This window comes from Phascolarctos cinereus, unplaced genomic scaffold (assembly GCF_003287225.1).
Source record: "Phascolarctos cinereus isolate Bilbo 61053 unplaced genomic scaffold, phaCin_HiC Scaffold_1;HRSCAF=81, whole genome shotgun sequence".
Classification (NCBI taxonomy): Eukaryota; Metazoa; Chordata; class Mammalia; order Diprotodontia; family Phascolarctidae; genus Phascolarctos; species Phascolarctos cinereus.
The window spans coordinates 128,631,052-128,645,998 of NW_027555514.1; the positions used below are offsets into that span (position 1 = coordinate 128,631,052).

Sequence of the window (14,947 nt, forward strand, 5' to 3'; positions counted from 1 at the left end):
TCATCTTATTCAACTCAGTGATGGATTCAAAGTCAGAGGACCTACTGGGATTTTAATCCTAACTCTGCCACTTACTATCAATAAGAGTTTGAAAAAAAATCACTTAATTTTCCACCCCAAATCTCTGTTTCCTCATTTGTAAGATGAGACTGAAGTAGATGACCTTGGAGGTCCCTTCCAGCTCTAAAGCTACAATTTTCATATATGTCCCCTTTTCTCCACTCACATGGGCATTGCCCTAGTACTGTGAGACTTCGTCCCCTCTCACCTGCATTATTGAGATAACCTCCTTGTGGTCTACCTGGCTCAGATATTTCCCTTCCTTGAACCATATTCCATTCAACTGCCAAAGTCATTTTCCTAAAGCACCAGTCTGATGGTATCTCCTATGCTATCCTGTTTCCCCACCCTCACCAAGGCAGCTAGGTAGCACAGTGTTGGGCCTGGAGTCAGCAACACCTGAGATCAAATTAAGTGTCAGACACCAGCTCTGTGATCTCTCAGCAAGTCACTTAACCTGTGTTTGCCTCTGCTTCCTCAACTGTAAAATGAGGATAATAATATCCCCTATCTCCCATGGTGGTTGTGAGGATTAAATGAGATCATATTTATAAAGCACTGTGTGAATGCTCAAGAAAAAAAATTTTTTTTATTAATTGGTTCTGAACTCCATTCATTTTATAGATAAGGAAATTGACACCAGCCTGGTTATGAGACTTGTCAAAGTCTCATGTCACGTATGGAGCAGCAGAGTTAGGTATTTAACTTAAGTCTTGTGATTCACAACCTAATGTTCTTTCTACTACACCATGTCATGGAATCATTTTAGTCACGTCCAATTCTTTGTCAGCCCATTTGGGGTTTTCTTGGCAGAGATACTGAAGTGATTTTTGGCTAATCTATTTCCTTCTCCACATGTGGCCCTCTAGCTCCTCATTTCCTTCTCCAGCTCATTTTACAGTTGAAGGAGCTGAGGCAAACAGGGTTAAGTGACTTGTCCAGGGTAATAAAGCTGGTAAATGTCTGAGCCCAGATTTGAACTCAGAAAGATGCATCTTCATGACTCCAAGGCCAGTGCTCCATCCACTGTGCCACTTAGCCACTTGTTTATTCTATGTGAAGGGGGGCAAATGACTGTATTTTTGCATTTTTTTTCTTTTAGATACTTTTTTTTGCTTTCCATTTTATTAAATCTTTAATTCTTTTGTTGTTCCTTTTCTCATAGCTTGTCTCATCCCAGTGAAACAACCTCCTGTAAGTAAGAAAGTCATCATTGTCTTGGAGAATTTGGAAAAAGCTTCATTATCTGAGCTATTGGGAGACTTTCTGGCACCACTTGAAAATCGTGGCACTGAAAACCCGTGTACTTTTCAAAAAGGTAAAGAGAGGGCAAATCAGGAAGCCTTCATCTCCTTGCATTTGGTTCCTTGCATTTGGGATAATTTAAATGTCTGTCCTTATTTTAATGGCTAAGCTTGCATTTCTTCCATATTGTGGCCTGTATGAAACCTGATTGTTATGTCTTTGTTACCTTTGGTTCATTTTTAGGAAATGGAACCTCTGAATCCTATTACTTTCACGAGAACTGCTTTCTGTTGGGGACAATTGCCAAATCCCGTCTCCAGGGCTCTGATTTGTTGGTCCAGCAACATTTCCGTTGGGTTCAGCTAAGATGGGATGGAGAACCAATGCGTGGCTTGCTACAGAGGTTTTTAAGAAGGAAAGTTATGAATAAGGTAATGGAGAAGGAGGAGCTAACATATTGGCCTATCCATCCAGTGTTCTGAATGAAGCTTAGTAAGGGCTGTGATCTCTAATTGACTAAATCATAAGGAAGGTTGTACTATATTTCCTTTACTTTGATATATGAATTGTACCATCTATATACATTGATGTATATAGATTTATACGTGTGTATATAATACATTTCTAAACACATGTATAAATCATGTAATTTCCGCGCGTATGCTCTCTCTCTCACACACACACACACACATATACCTATACACTACTTGAGAAGCATTGTAGCATAGTTGATAAGGGAGCCAGTTTTGGAGGCAAGAAGATGTGGATTCACGTTCAGGTTCTGATATACACTTGCTTGTAAAACTATGAGCATTTATTATTCACTTAACTCCTCAGTGCTCCAAGCAGATTTGTTAGACTAGACAAGGATGGGGAACAGCAGCCTCAAGGCCACATGTGGCCCTCTAGGTCCTCAAGTGTGGTGCTTTGACGGAATCCAAACTTCACAGAACTTCTTGGATTCAATCAAAGGGCCACACTTGAGGACCTAGGGGGCCCACAGGTTCCCTACCCCTGGACGAGAAGTTACAAAGAGATTTACCTATCTGCATCACTTGACGGAGTTCCCTACATTGATAAAATCACAGATTTGGAGCAAAAGATAAAAATTTAAAAAGGCACATTACATGTGTACATTAATTTTTAAGTAACATTTTATGTCCTCATGGCTGTTAATCTGAAATAATAATTAAGCCAACTAGTTTTGTACACATTACATGTGTACATTAATTTTTAAGTAACATTTTTATCATGTCCTCATAGCTGTCAGTCTGAAATAACTAATTAAGCCAACTAGTTTTGTTAGATTTGATCACCATTCAGTTTGTTTTGTGATCTGCAGAAGGACCAGAAGTTATATAGTCCCTCGATGAAATCCATATTTTATAGGATGTCATATTATTGTATTCCATTAAAAATGCCACTAAATGTTATAGGAAGGGGTACTATCCTTGAAGCTTAGCCTGAGGGCATAGGTCAGGATTTAGCTATATAAACAGTGGAAGTAAGATTTTGTTAGGTGAGCTAAGAGTTTTGCAGTTCTATTAGTCTTAGGCATCATGAAAAAGATACGGTTGTTGCTAGAAGATTAGCATTTTTATTAAAAAGTTCTTCCCACCAGAAGATTGATTGCCCAATGAGGGTTTTATGGCTTATGACCAAAGGCACTACAAACCCTCAAACCAGGTGTGCAGAGATCAGTAGCATGTGTCTGAGCTCCTCCTATTATTGATATTCTTACAGCCTCATCATGATTAAAATATGAATTACATTGCTTCAGGTCACATGCCCACATACAGAATAGGCCAGATTTCATCCTGCAGCATTGGCATTATTTCAGGCAATAAGCAAAGTGCTGGCTTTTTTTTTCCTTTGGAAAAGACAGCTCCAAGCTTCATATACTGCTCTCTTTTCCATTGTGTCTGAATGATTGGAGGATGAAAGGGAGGAGGGAGGGGGAAAAGAGAGAGAGAGACAGAGACAGACCAACCAGCAGTGTTTTCATTTACAAAAGAAGCAGATCAGATAGATCAATAAAATTCATTCTGGAGGAAAACATATAAGAATGAACAGCAACTGTAGCATATCAGCAGCCTTAGAGTGGGGGAAGGATTTGGAGGGGGCTTTTTAAACTTTTCTGGGTCTGGAACCCATTGGCAGCTTGGCAAAGCCAGTGGAGGCCTTCTCAGCATCATGTTCTTAACTGCATAAAATAAAATATAGTACTACAAAGGAAGCCAATTATATTGAAATACAGTTATCAAAAAAAAAAAGAGTTCACAGACCTCAGGTTAAGAACTCTGACTTAAGGTAAACAGAACAAATCTTAAAGCATTTAACTGCCTCTTGTTATTAATTTCTTCTTTCACCTTCTTGCCATCATGTAAGAAAGCTGGGTTTTTTTTAAAAAGATCATTTTTATCCCTGCAATTCTTTTAAATTTTTCACTCTCACATCTATTTGCATAGTTCAGTGCTACACATGATACTTTTTAGTAAATAAAATAAAATAAAAATAAAAATAAAAATTTTTATTTTTCCCCAGTTACATGTAAAAACAATTTTAAACACTTGTTTTTAAAACTTTTGAGTTCCAAATTCTCTCCCTTCTTCCCTCCCCATCCCTACTCCTCATCAAGAAGTCAAGCAGTTCAATATAGGTTATGCATGTGTACTCACGCAAAACATTTCCATAATAGTAATGTTGTGAAAAAAAAAACCAAAAAAACTCAAGAAAAATAAAGAAAGTGAAAAAAAAAGTATGCTTCAGTCTATATTCAGATATCATCAGTTCTTTCTCTGAGGGTGGATAGCATTTTTCATCATGAGTCCTTCAGCGTTATCTTGGATCATTACTACATGTGATTTTTAATCTCATTGGTTTCTGGAATTCCTGTCAGCCATGCAGATCAATAGAGCACTAGATGTGGAGTCAGGAAGACCAGAGTTCAAATGAAGCCTCACACATTTATTAGCTCTGTGATCCTGGAAAAGTCACTTAACTTCTGCCTGCCTCATTTTCCTTATCTGAATAATTATGAGAATAATAATGTAAAATGAGGATAATAAGAACATATACTTTATGGGTTGTTGAGACCATAGAATGAGATAATATTTGTAAAGAGCTTTATAAAACTTAAAATGCTACATAAATGTTTATCATCTTCATCATTACTTCTGCACCTTGGTAGAGAGTTTCATAAGTTGTTATGCCCCCTCCAAAAAAAAAAATCACTTGGTAGCCAATATTTTGGTGATAAGCTTTTCTAAAGCTAACTAGTCTGGTCTCGAACTAGAGTTAATTTTCTGGGTCTGTTATTGGCTGACTGGCAGATGCCAGAGTTGTCACTCTGTGGGCCTGGCCTCTTGGAATCTCAAGTCACCTGCACACCATGGAGTGTGACTTAAACCATAAACTGATTTTCAACAACGTCTGGATGCTGTAATAGTCCTCATTTATAAATCTTGAGTTAAGAATTCATATGGGAATATTTCCATGAGAAAGATTATGAAAAGATGTATGTAGAAGTAATAGTTAGAAACAAAAATATTTATAAATGATAATAAAAAACTGAACTTTCATGGTACCTGTGTTCTTGGATAACCTCTCCCCTCCCTCCCCACCAAGTCTCTTATTTTGCTTTGCTTCTACCATGCCATAACTACATTTCACATTTCCTTCTCAAAATTCTATTTGACATTGCAGAGATTTTATTTCATCAAAAATGAAAGAGAAAAGTCAATTACTATATCATATTTCACAATAGTTTAAAAGTTTGGAGTTCTTTAAACAGTAAATAGTCTGATTCATGACCTCAGTGTGACAAGATGTAGAAAAAATTGAATTTCATCCAATACAGTTTCCTGAAAAAAATGATACTACCATAAGTATTATGTGGCATGTTGCTGAAAATTAGCACTTTTTTTTTTCAAAGTGAATATAAGCCCCTTTGATCTGGAAGAGCTGCTTTGTATTCTTATTCATTCTTAACTCCTTAAATTTACAAATATTGCTACTTTAGGTAATTTTAGATAATTTAGATAAATTGCTACTTTAGATAAAAAAAAAACTTAACCAGTAACTGTGATACAAGACCAACATATTACAGGTACTCAGGAGTATTCAATTTTATTACTTTTACCAAAATGAATGTCTTTGAATCCATATGAGCTAACCATTAGTTTAAATACTTCCCTATTTAAGAAAAAATATGAATCCCTGAATTCATTGTGCTATAAATCTATAAATCTATATAATGTCAGGTTACTCCAAATTAAACATGTTACCTCAAACTAAGGCTACCTATCCTACAGTGAATTCTCTCTCCTTGAAACCCCATTACTTCAAAAATTCTGAGATTTTGTCCACATGGGCATTGCTGACATTGACAAAAATCACAAATCTTTCATACTTTGTAAACATTCATTTAGCACTTACAATGTGCTAAGCACCGGAGAGTAGAAAAGTGAAGGATAGTACCTGCTCTCAAAGACCTCACAATCTAATGGGAAAGGCAATATGCAAATAAGTAGATACAGAAAAGGTATATACATGATACATTGCAATAGACTGTAAATAGACAGTTTTTATTTATTTTTGGGCCAAAAATATTATCCACTTGATAGTTAAACCTCTATTAGTGAGCTTCTATGAATGTAGATGGGTTGATATTCAGCTGATAGACATCTCTGTCCCTGTACTCTGACTTGTAACTCAGGGTTACCCCCAAACTACAGTGAGGTAAGAGAGTAAAACAACAGCTATTTCCCAGTAGAAAAAGTGGTTAAAAGTGAGTTCTCAAAAGAAAAAAGGTATACTATCAACAATCACAATTTAAAATGCTCCAGATTACTACTAATAACACAAATGCAAATTAAAATGAGTTTGAAGTTCCACCTCACACAGTCAGATTGGCAAAGATGACAGAAAAGAAGAAGGATGGTTGTTGGGAGGAGGTAGGCATGTTACCGTCCTGCTGGTAGAATTGTGAATTGCTTCAAAGCAACTTGGCAGTCTGCCCAAAAATGTAATTAAACTGTGCATATCCTTTAACCCAGTGATATCATTACTGGATATACTTCAATAAGATCAAGGCAAGAGGGAAGGGATACATGTGCACAAAAATATTTATAGCAACTATTTTTGTTATAGCAAAGAACTGGAAAATGAATGCTTGTCAGTTGGGAAATAACTGTAACTGAATAAATCATGGTAAATGAATGTAATGGAATGTAACTGTGCTATAAGAAATGACAAAATGAATGAATTCATAATAACCGAGGAATATGAATTAATTCAGAGTAAAATGAGCAGAACTATTTATACTATGATGACAATATTATGAAGGAAGACAACTATGATAGATTCAAGAACTCCAATCATGAGTCCTGAAAACCCATGAAAAATCACGCTTCTTGCCTCCTGATAAAGGTGGTAAACTAGAGGGGCCAAATGAGACATATTTTCAGACATGACCAATGTATATAGATTTGTGTTGCTGAGTTTTTACTTATTTGTTACAAAGAAGAGCTTTTTTTTTTAATTGCGGAAGGAGAGACACTTATGAGGGGAACTTGAGGGAAGTCAGGTTAGTGAGGCAAAAAAAGAAAGAAAATATCATCCATAAAACATTAAAAAGATCAATCAAAATGAAGTTCAGAAGGGGAAAAAGTATCATAGTATCATATACAATCTTTTTTGTTTTGTTTCTTTTGTTGTTTTTTTAGGGTAAGGTAATGTTCATGTTTGTCAAATTTATAATAAATTTTTTTAAATTAAAAAATAATTTTAAAAATCAGATGGAAATTGCACTCACTTCTGTCTCCCCCACCAGGGAATGTGTGGTGTTTCCTAATCACAGAAGACAAAGAAATATTATATTGTCCCTCACTTATTTTATCTAGGGTCTTATCTAGTCAGAAAGCTTGAGTTTTGGTTTGAGGAGAAGCTTCAGAGTCTGAGGAGTGCCTTTTCCATCCTGCCTCCCGCAGAGTAGTTCATTATTGGGAGAAGGATCATCACTTACCATCGTTCATTTCAGATTGAAAGGGAAGGTATTCATTCAACACACTGGGCTTTCCAAGACTTCCCATAAAACTTCATTCTGTACTTCTTTGATGTTCTTGTCATGTAATATTTTGCATTATTGTTCTATACTTGTTTTCCTATCCATCCCTTCTAGACTCTTTAAGTTCCATGAAGACAGGGGCCATGTCTTATTTAAAATTTATACCTCCCTCTATACCTAGCACCAAGTTCTAGACACAGTGGAGACTTAATAAATATTAGTCATTGCCTGCCTTCTACCATCCTTCCCATGTCTGCTGTATCCAGTCCACTTTCAGTCTGGTGATAGGTAAGTTGAAACTCAGCCATGTTTATTTTATTTTTTTTCATTTTTTTTTCCGTTAACAAATATTTATTTCCCCCCCCTTTCTCCAACCCTGTCCCCATTTTAAAAAGAAGACAAAAAGCAAAAAAACCTTTAACATATATATGTAGTAAACAAAATTCCCACATTGGATATGTTCAAAAACATGTTCATTCTCCATCTTGAAAACAAAATTTCTCTGTTACAAAATCTGTAGCGTACATCATCCTCAATCCCCTGGAATTGTGGCTGGCCATTGCATTGATCAAAGTTCAAACTCTTTAAAAGTTGTTTGTCTTTCAGTCTTGTTATGGTATAAATTGTTCTCCTGGTTCTGCTCACTTCACTATATATCAATTCATGCAAGTCTTCCCATGTTTCTCAGAACTTTGTCTTTTTTTAAATAGCATAATATTATTCCATTACATTTATATACCATAATTTCTTCAGCCATCCCCCAATTGATAGAGACACCTTTGGTCTCCATTTCTTTGCTACTACAAAAAAAAAGCTGCTATGAATATTTTTATATATATGGGTTGTGCTTCCTCTCTTTGATCTCTTTTGGGTATAGGCCCAATAAAGGTGTCACTATATCCATCAAACAGTATTAGCCACATTTTTATTGGTTGCATCTTTTTAACTAATAGTTTTACAAATGTCTTTATAAATAAGTGAAAGGGACTCTTCCGAGGCCAATAGGACTAGACTAAAGCCTGTCTTGTTTTCCTCTCTTTCTAGTTCAGAGGTAAAGTGCCCTCACCCTGTGACCCCGTGTGTAAGGTCATAGAATGGACTCTTACTGTCTGGCACCAGCTGAACTCCTGCTTGTCTCAGTTAGGCACACCTGAAGCACTGATTGGGCCGAAATATTTCCTCTCTTGTCCAGTAGTTCCAGGACATGCTCAGGCAACAGTGAAGTAAGTGACTTTTTTCTTTGTTTTCAAGTTCAAAGGTGTAGAAATGGATGCTTCTAGAGAGAAATTGTGATATTCAAGGCGAAGGGGGAATTATAGGCAATCTGAAGACTATGTGGAGATGTATGTGTATGAGAATCTTATTACTACTCACTTTTTACTTTTCTTGCTGAATTTTGAATTTCAGACTCTTCCTATATTCAAAAAGAATCATTTTAATGAGGAGAAATATTTTTTTTCTTATCAAGAGATTTAGGGGAAATGTGTCAGTAAGAACCTACTTCTTTTTTATTTCAGTTGTTAACAGTTATAGGAGCTGGAGACAGAAGTAGGAAGGACTTTACAGGGCATTTAGCCCCCACCCCCTTATTTTACTGATGAAGACTAGACAGGTAATATGGCTTGCCTAGGGTGAAAAGCTCTAAGTAGCTAATGTGGGATTCAACCCCAGGTTAGCCTGATTCTAAGTCCAGCATTCTATCTAATACCCTAAACTCTCTCTCAAAAAACTTCCTTCAAGTTCCTTATTATAATTAAAGGTGTGATTGGTTTTCATGTCCAGATATGTTCTGGCTTTGAAAAGCCATTCAGTTTGCATTTAAATAGTGGAGGAATATTTATTAGCAAATATAAATGACATAATTTTTAAAGCTTGGAAAATATAGTTAAGATAATCTTAATCTTAAATCTCAGAAAAAAGACTTCTTCTCTAACTGTGGTTAAGGTTGAAGATGTTCTCATTATTTTAAAAAACCCACTAATTAAAATCTTTGTGTATGGATACCTCTTCATTTCCTCTATTCTGTTTTCCACCTACTTATGAACATCTCCAGCTTTCAGTGTAGACAAAAAAAATTATAGAAAGCAAAATTCATGTTAGTTATGAAAGGCTATTGTAAAACATTTGGTTGAGAAGGAAATAGAAATTATTGACTAAAATGAAGCTGTAAATGATCTGTGGACTTAATTTATTCATTTGTTCCCTGCCTGTCTTTACCATAGACAATTGAAGGAAGATATATTCTAATTCTTAGGAATGTGCAACTATGTGCAGAGCCATAATTAAGAATTGTTATGCTTTGGGCAACCACCACGTGCTGCTCTTACGGGAAGTACACCTGCGCCCTCTATAAAGGGTCATGGAGTGATGGAGGAGACACAGATGCTGAGATGCTGGTGTGAAAACACTGCTGGGTGGCGGTGGGTTGGCTTACCACCCACTAGCTTCCTACTTTTGAACTAATTATTTTTGCTAAGACAGTTATTTCTATATTTTGGTACCCTTTAAATTTGGCACCCTAGGGAGAAGCTACATCTTCCATTTCCTAGTATGACTATAACCATAAGCATAACCTACTTTTATAAAATCAGATATGCAAAAATCCAAACTTAAAGAAACAGAAAAGGAAATCATAGTATGACTAGTTACCTTGCAAAAAGATTCCTGGTTTTTAAAAAAAATAGGGGATTTGATCTGCAAATAAGTTCCCAGTTTAATTCATGTATCTTACAATTTATGTGAATGTTTATGGTGCCCGGCACATAGTAAGTGCTTAATAAATGCTCTTTCTATGGCATTATTTACCTGGTTTTTCAAGCCTACATTTTTGTACCATGATGTACCTCTGTATAGTTAGTGTAAAACCCTCTTCAACCTACTGCCCTTTGGGAAACAGCAGGAACAACAGCAATAGCTAACATTCACATAGCACCTGTTATGTGCTGGACACTGGGCTAATATTGACAAATATTGTCTCATTTTATCCTGATCTCATTTGATACCCTAAGAGGTAGGTGTTATTATTATCCCCACTTTACAGTTGAGCAAAGTGAGGCAAACAGTTAAGTGACTTGCCCTAAGTCACATAGCCATTAGATGGCAAACAGTGAAGTGACTTCCCTTAAGTCACACAGCCATTAGATATCTGAGGAGAGAAATGAGCTTAGGTCTCCCTGACCCCTGGCCAAGAGCTCTGTGCACTATGGCACCACCTAGCGGCCTCATGAACAAGAGCAAGCCATTCTCGCAGATAAGCTAAAGAAGAAAATTTATCAAGTGATTGTCACATTCATCCGTTGTAGCATTCCGGGAAATATTGGCATTTAAGCAAACATAATTAATCTTTGACGTCAAAATGTTATTTGAAATTGTGGAAATTAACAGCTCATTATGCCATTGTCTTCCTGGTTGCACACTGATAAGAAAAAACAAAAAACAAAACAAACAAAAAAAACCGCTTGTGCAATTTGAAGTGTTAAATATTCCCACTTACTTCAAAATGAAAGCAACACTGGAAAAGGTAGAAAAATCTCCAGAACAACCTGAATACTTCTGTACTGCTGTGGTTTGGAGCAATCATAGCCATGTGAATGAAAAACTGTGTTTGCTGTCTCAGCCAAATGGTGACTTCTCTCCGTTTTCCCAGGTGGATGTCCAAATTGTGGAATGCTGTCATTGCTCCCAGAGTTCAAGAAGCAATATTGTCAAGAGCATCTGTGAAAAGGCAGATTGGCCTGGGACAGACAACTGCTCGAAAACAACCCAGCCAAGGACAGCAAGCTGTGGTGAAGGCTGCTCTCAGTATTTTGCTAAATAAGGCAGTTCTGCATGGCTGTCCTCTTCCCAGAGCAGGTACAAGTTCCCATTTATTTGTTCCTACCATTAAATGAATCACAGGACACAATAGCTCCCAATTACCGAATACAGTTATGGACCTACTTGTACTCACCATTTCCACTGATCTCTGATCTCATTGTTTATCTTCATTATAAAGAAATAGTATTTTGACCGGTGACAGAAATTCAATTTAGCTGCTAGATATAAAAGCAAAATTTTGTCAATTGTCCTCTTGGGAGGGAATGACCTCTTTCCTAATCTCTGCCTTTCAACACCCTTGTTTATCCGCTTTGCCTATTTCTAAATCATTTCCCTCTTATGTACTCTTGGGGATCTCTTACTGTTTGGGTAATATCTGTATCTGTGATTTGGTGAATCAGGTTCTTCAGGAAACGTTCCAGAATACTGTACATATGTTGTGAAGAGTCCTTCACATTGCAAAATGTGTTGTTTCAGAGCTAGATCAGTATATAGCTGATTTCAAAGGAGGAAGCTTCCCTCTCTCCATGGTTTCAAGTTACAATTGTAGCAAGAAGAAAGGAGATAGTAACTCCTGGAGAAAGGTGAACACTAGTCCCCGAAAGAAGTCTGGCCATGCCACATCACAAGCCTGGAGCAAACAAGAGATAAGTCCAGAAGGTAAGGAGCTTCCTAAGGAAATATGACTTGATGTGTTGCAAATAGCTTCTTTTCTCTATGAAAAAAAACATTCCTTTGTTATTATAGTTATATACCAACTTAGATAAACTCCTACAATTTCCCATCTTCATTTTCTTAAATTCTGATCTTATATAAAGAGCCTTTATTATACAGTATTTTTTACATTCTTCTTAAATTTTTAAACAATATTTTAATTTTCTCCAGTTACATTTGAAGACAGTTTTTAACATTCATTTTAAAAAATGTTTGAGTTTCAGATTTTCTCTCTCTTTCCCTCTCGTCCCCCCTCCCTGAGGCAGTAAGCAATTTTATTTGTATTATACATGTTCAATCATGCAAAATATGTTACCATATTAGTTATGTTGTGAAGGAAGACACAAACACAAAGGGGGAAAAATACACAAAGTGAAAAATAATACACTTCAGTATGCATTTAGACTCCCATCAATTCTTTTTCTGGAGGTTAATAGCATTCATCATGAGTCTTTTGGAATTGTCTTAGATCATTGTATTGCTGAGAATACCTAAGTCATTTACAGTCATCATTGTACAGTATCACTGTTACTATGTACAGTGTTCTGGTTCTGCTTACCTCACTTTGCATCAGTTCATATAAATCTTTCCAGGTTTTCCTGAAATCCATCTGCTCATCATTTCTTATTGCACAGTAATATTCCATTACAATTATATACTACAGCCATTCCCCAATTGATGGACATCCTCTCAATTTAATATACAGTATGTTTTTTAAAATGCTGTTTGATGGTCTCAGTATTAGAAAATATTCATTCTGCTATTTAAATTTATGTTGGTATTTGTTAAATATCTACTCTGTTCTTAACCACTTATCTTTTTTCTTAGTTCATCTAATATCAAAATTATGCATAATAAAATGTAGAAAGGACACTAACCTGGTATGCAGGAGACCTGGCTTCTAGTCTCAGCTTTGTGACCTGAAGTCAATCACTTAAATTCTCTGGGTCTCCATCTCTTTATCTCTAAATTTAGGGAAAAGGGTAGAGAGTAGACCTGTGATTTCATTGGTATAGGTAAGTGCCAGGTGAGGAAGCTTGCACCTACTTTCCATTTTGTAGTATTAGAAAGTTGCCTAGATCACCGAGATAAAGTTTCTTGCCCAGCGTCACACAGCTAGTATTTGTCAGAAGAAGGGCTTGAACTCAGATCTTGCTAATTCCAAAGTTAGCTCTCTCCACCATTCCATGCTGCCTCTCTGAAAAATAATAAGATTGGAATAAATAACTTCCACGTAGCTTCCAAAGTGACTATCCTAAAATTCTGCTTTCCTAGAAAAGACATTGTCACGTGAACTTGACATTCCATCTCTTGTCTCTGTATATTCATAATGCTGTTGCATATTCCTGGAATATATTCCCTCCTAATTTGTGACCTTCAAGACCCCCATCTTCCTTCAAAACTTAATTCACGTGCCACCTTGTCTTTGACGTGTCAGTGGATTCATTAACTATAGCAGTAGGGTCCATTGTGGCAAAGTGTGATCAACCAACTGCATGGTGGGAAGACTGGCAGCATCTTATCCTCACTAGGATAGCCAATTAATTGTAGGGCTTATCTACAATACAATTTTATCTACCCTTAATCCCCAGCACTCACCTATGCTACTTTCCTTCCCCCCTTCCATTTCTGAGTTAGGTATCAAGAGAAGGAGGAGGAGAAAGGGAATAAACATGTATTAAGAGCTTAATATGTGCCAGGCACTTTACAAATATTATCTGATTTGATCCTCACAATCCTAGGTGGTAGGTGCTATTATGATCCCCATTTTACAGTTGAGGAAACTGAGGAAGGTAGAGGTTAATGATTTGAGGTCCCACAACTAGTAAGTGTCTAAGGTCAGATTTGAACTCAGGTCTTCCTGACTCCAGGCCCAGCATTCTATCAATTGTATCACCTAATTGCTAGCTCCTAAAGGCAGTTACAATGCTGGCCACAGCATCTGTGTAGGTAACACTGGAAAAACTCCACTGCCCCTCTCTGTCACCTGTATCCCCTTGTGGCTGTGGTAAGTGTCCTTGCCTTTCTGGACAGTGACCTATGAGTAAGAGTTTTGCCTGCCTCCACTTGTTTCTTTTGGGTGGGACAGAGTAAGACAAACAGGATAAACAGGCATGAATGGATTTGCAGAACTCATTACGTTCTCTTTCCCTCTAAACCCACCATTCTTCAGGTCTTCCTTAATGTTGTTTAAAGCGTCACCATTCTTCTAGTCACAACCTCCATGTCATCTTTGCCTCTTCACATTCCCTCTCCCCTCTTCCATATTATCCAGTGTTTTCAAAGTTTGTGGTTCTTTCTCCTCATTTCTTAAATTGATTTCCCTTCTTTATTGACATAGCCACTGCCCTAGTTAAGGATCTTGTCACCTCTCATTTAGACTAATTGGTCTCCCTATCAAAAGTTTCTCTTCTCTCAAGTCTATCTTCCATATAGCCACCAGAGATTTCCTAAAGTATAGATCTGACCATGTCATTCTCTTACTAAATTCTTGTGGCCCTCTCCCTATTGATTCTAAGGTTGAATATTGTCTTATCTTAGTTTTTAAAATTTATTACTCCTAAATATACCTTTTTAAATAGTGTACAGCTCTATACATGAACATATATTCCTGAGTGAAAATGGAAGCTTGATAAGAAAAAGTGATAGTAATTAAGCTGATTTCTTTTCCTGTCCAAATGAAGATGCAGTCACATGGAAGAAGTCACTTTGTAATGCATTCAAGATAGCCATTTTCAATCAGTTGATCATTAAGTGCCTACTGTGTGCCAGACAGTGTCCTGGGGATACAGATAGAGCCAAAATGCAGTGCCTGCCCTCAAGGAGCTTACAATCAAATATATTTCCTATATTTTCATAAAAATCTATAAATACCTATTTTAAAAATGGCTCTAAACAAATTCTAGAGCAGCAGAACCCACAAAAAGACAAAGTAAAACAAATTTCCAGCCCAGGACAACTTGAGGGGCAGCTAGGTGGAGTCAGGAGGATCTGAGTTCAAATCTGGCCTCAGACACATAATACTTCCTAGCTGTGTGACTCTGG

At 36.7% G+C, this 14,947-nt stretch overlaps 1 protein-coding gene across 3 annotated transcripts in view; it reads left to right on the plus strand.

The window, feature by feature from the left end:
- Positions 1-14,947, plus strand: part of CTTNBP2 (cortactin binding protein 2) — a 193,285-nt gene that overhangs the window by 139,961 nt on the left and 38,377 nt on the right. For all 3 annotated transcript variants that reach the window (XM_020976040.2, XM_078154098.1, XM_078154100.1), the window contains 5 exons: positions 1,226-1,378; positions 1,549-1,736; positions 8,417-8,595; positions 11,019-11,224; positions 11,666-11,848. In XM_020976040.2, the coding sequence (XP_020831699.1) occupies positions 1,226-1,378; positions 1,549-1,736; positions 8,417-8,595; positions 11,019-11,224; positions 11,666-11,848 (909 nt within the window). The remainder of the gene's footprint in view (positions 1-1,225; positions 1,379-1,548; positions 1,737-8,416; positions 8,596-11,018; positions 11,225-11,665; positions 11,849-14,947) is intronic.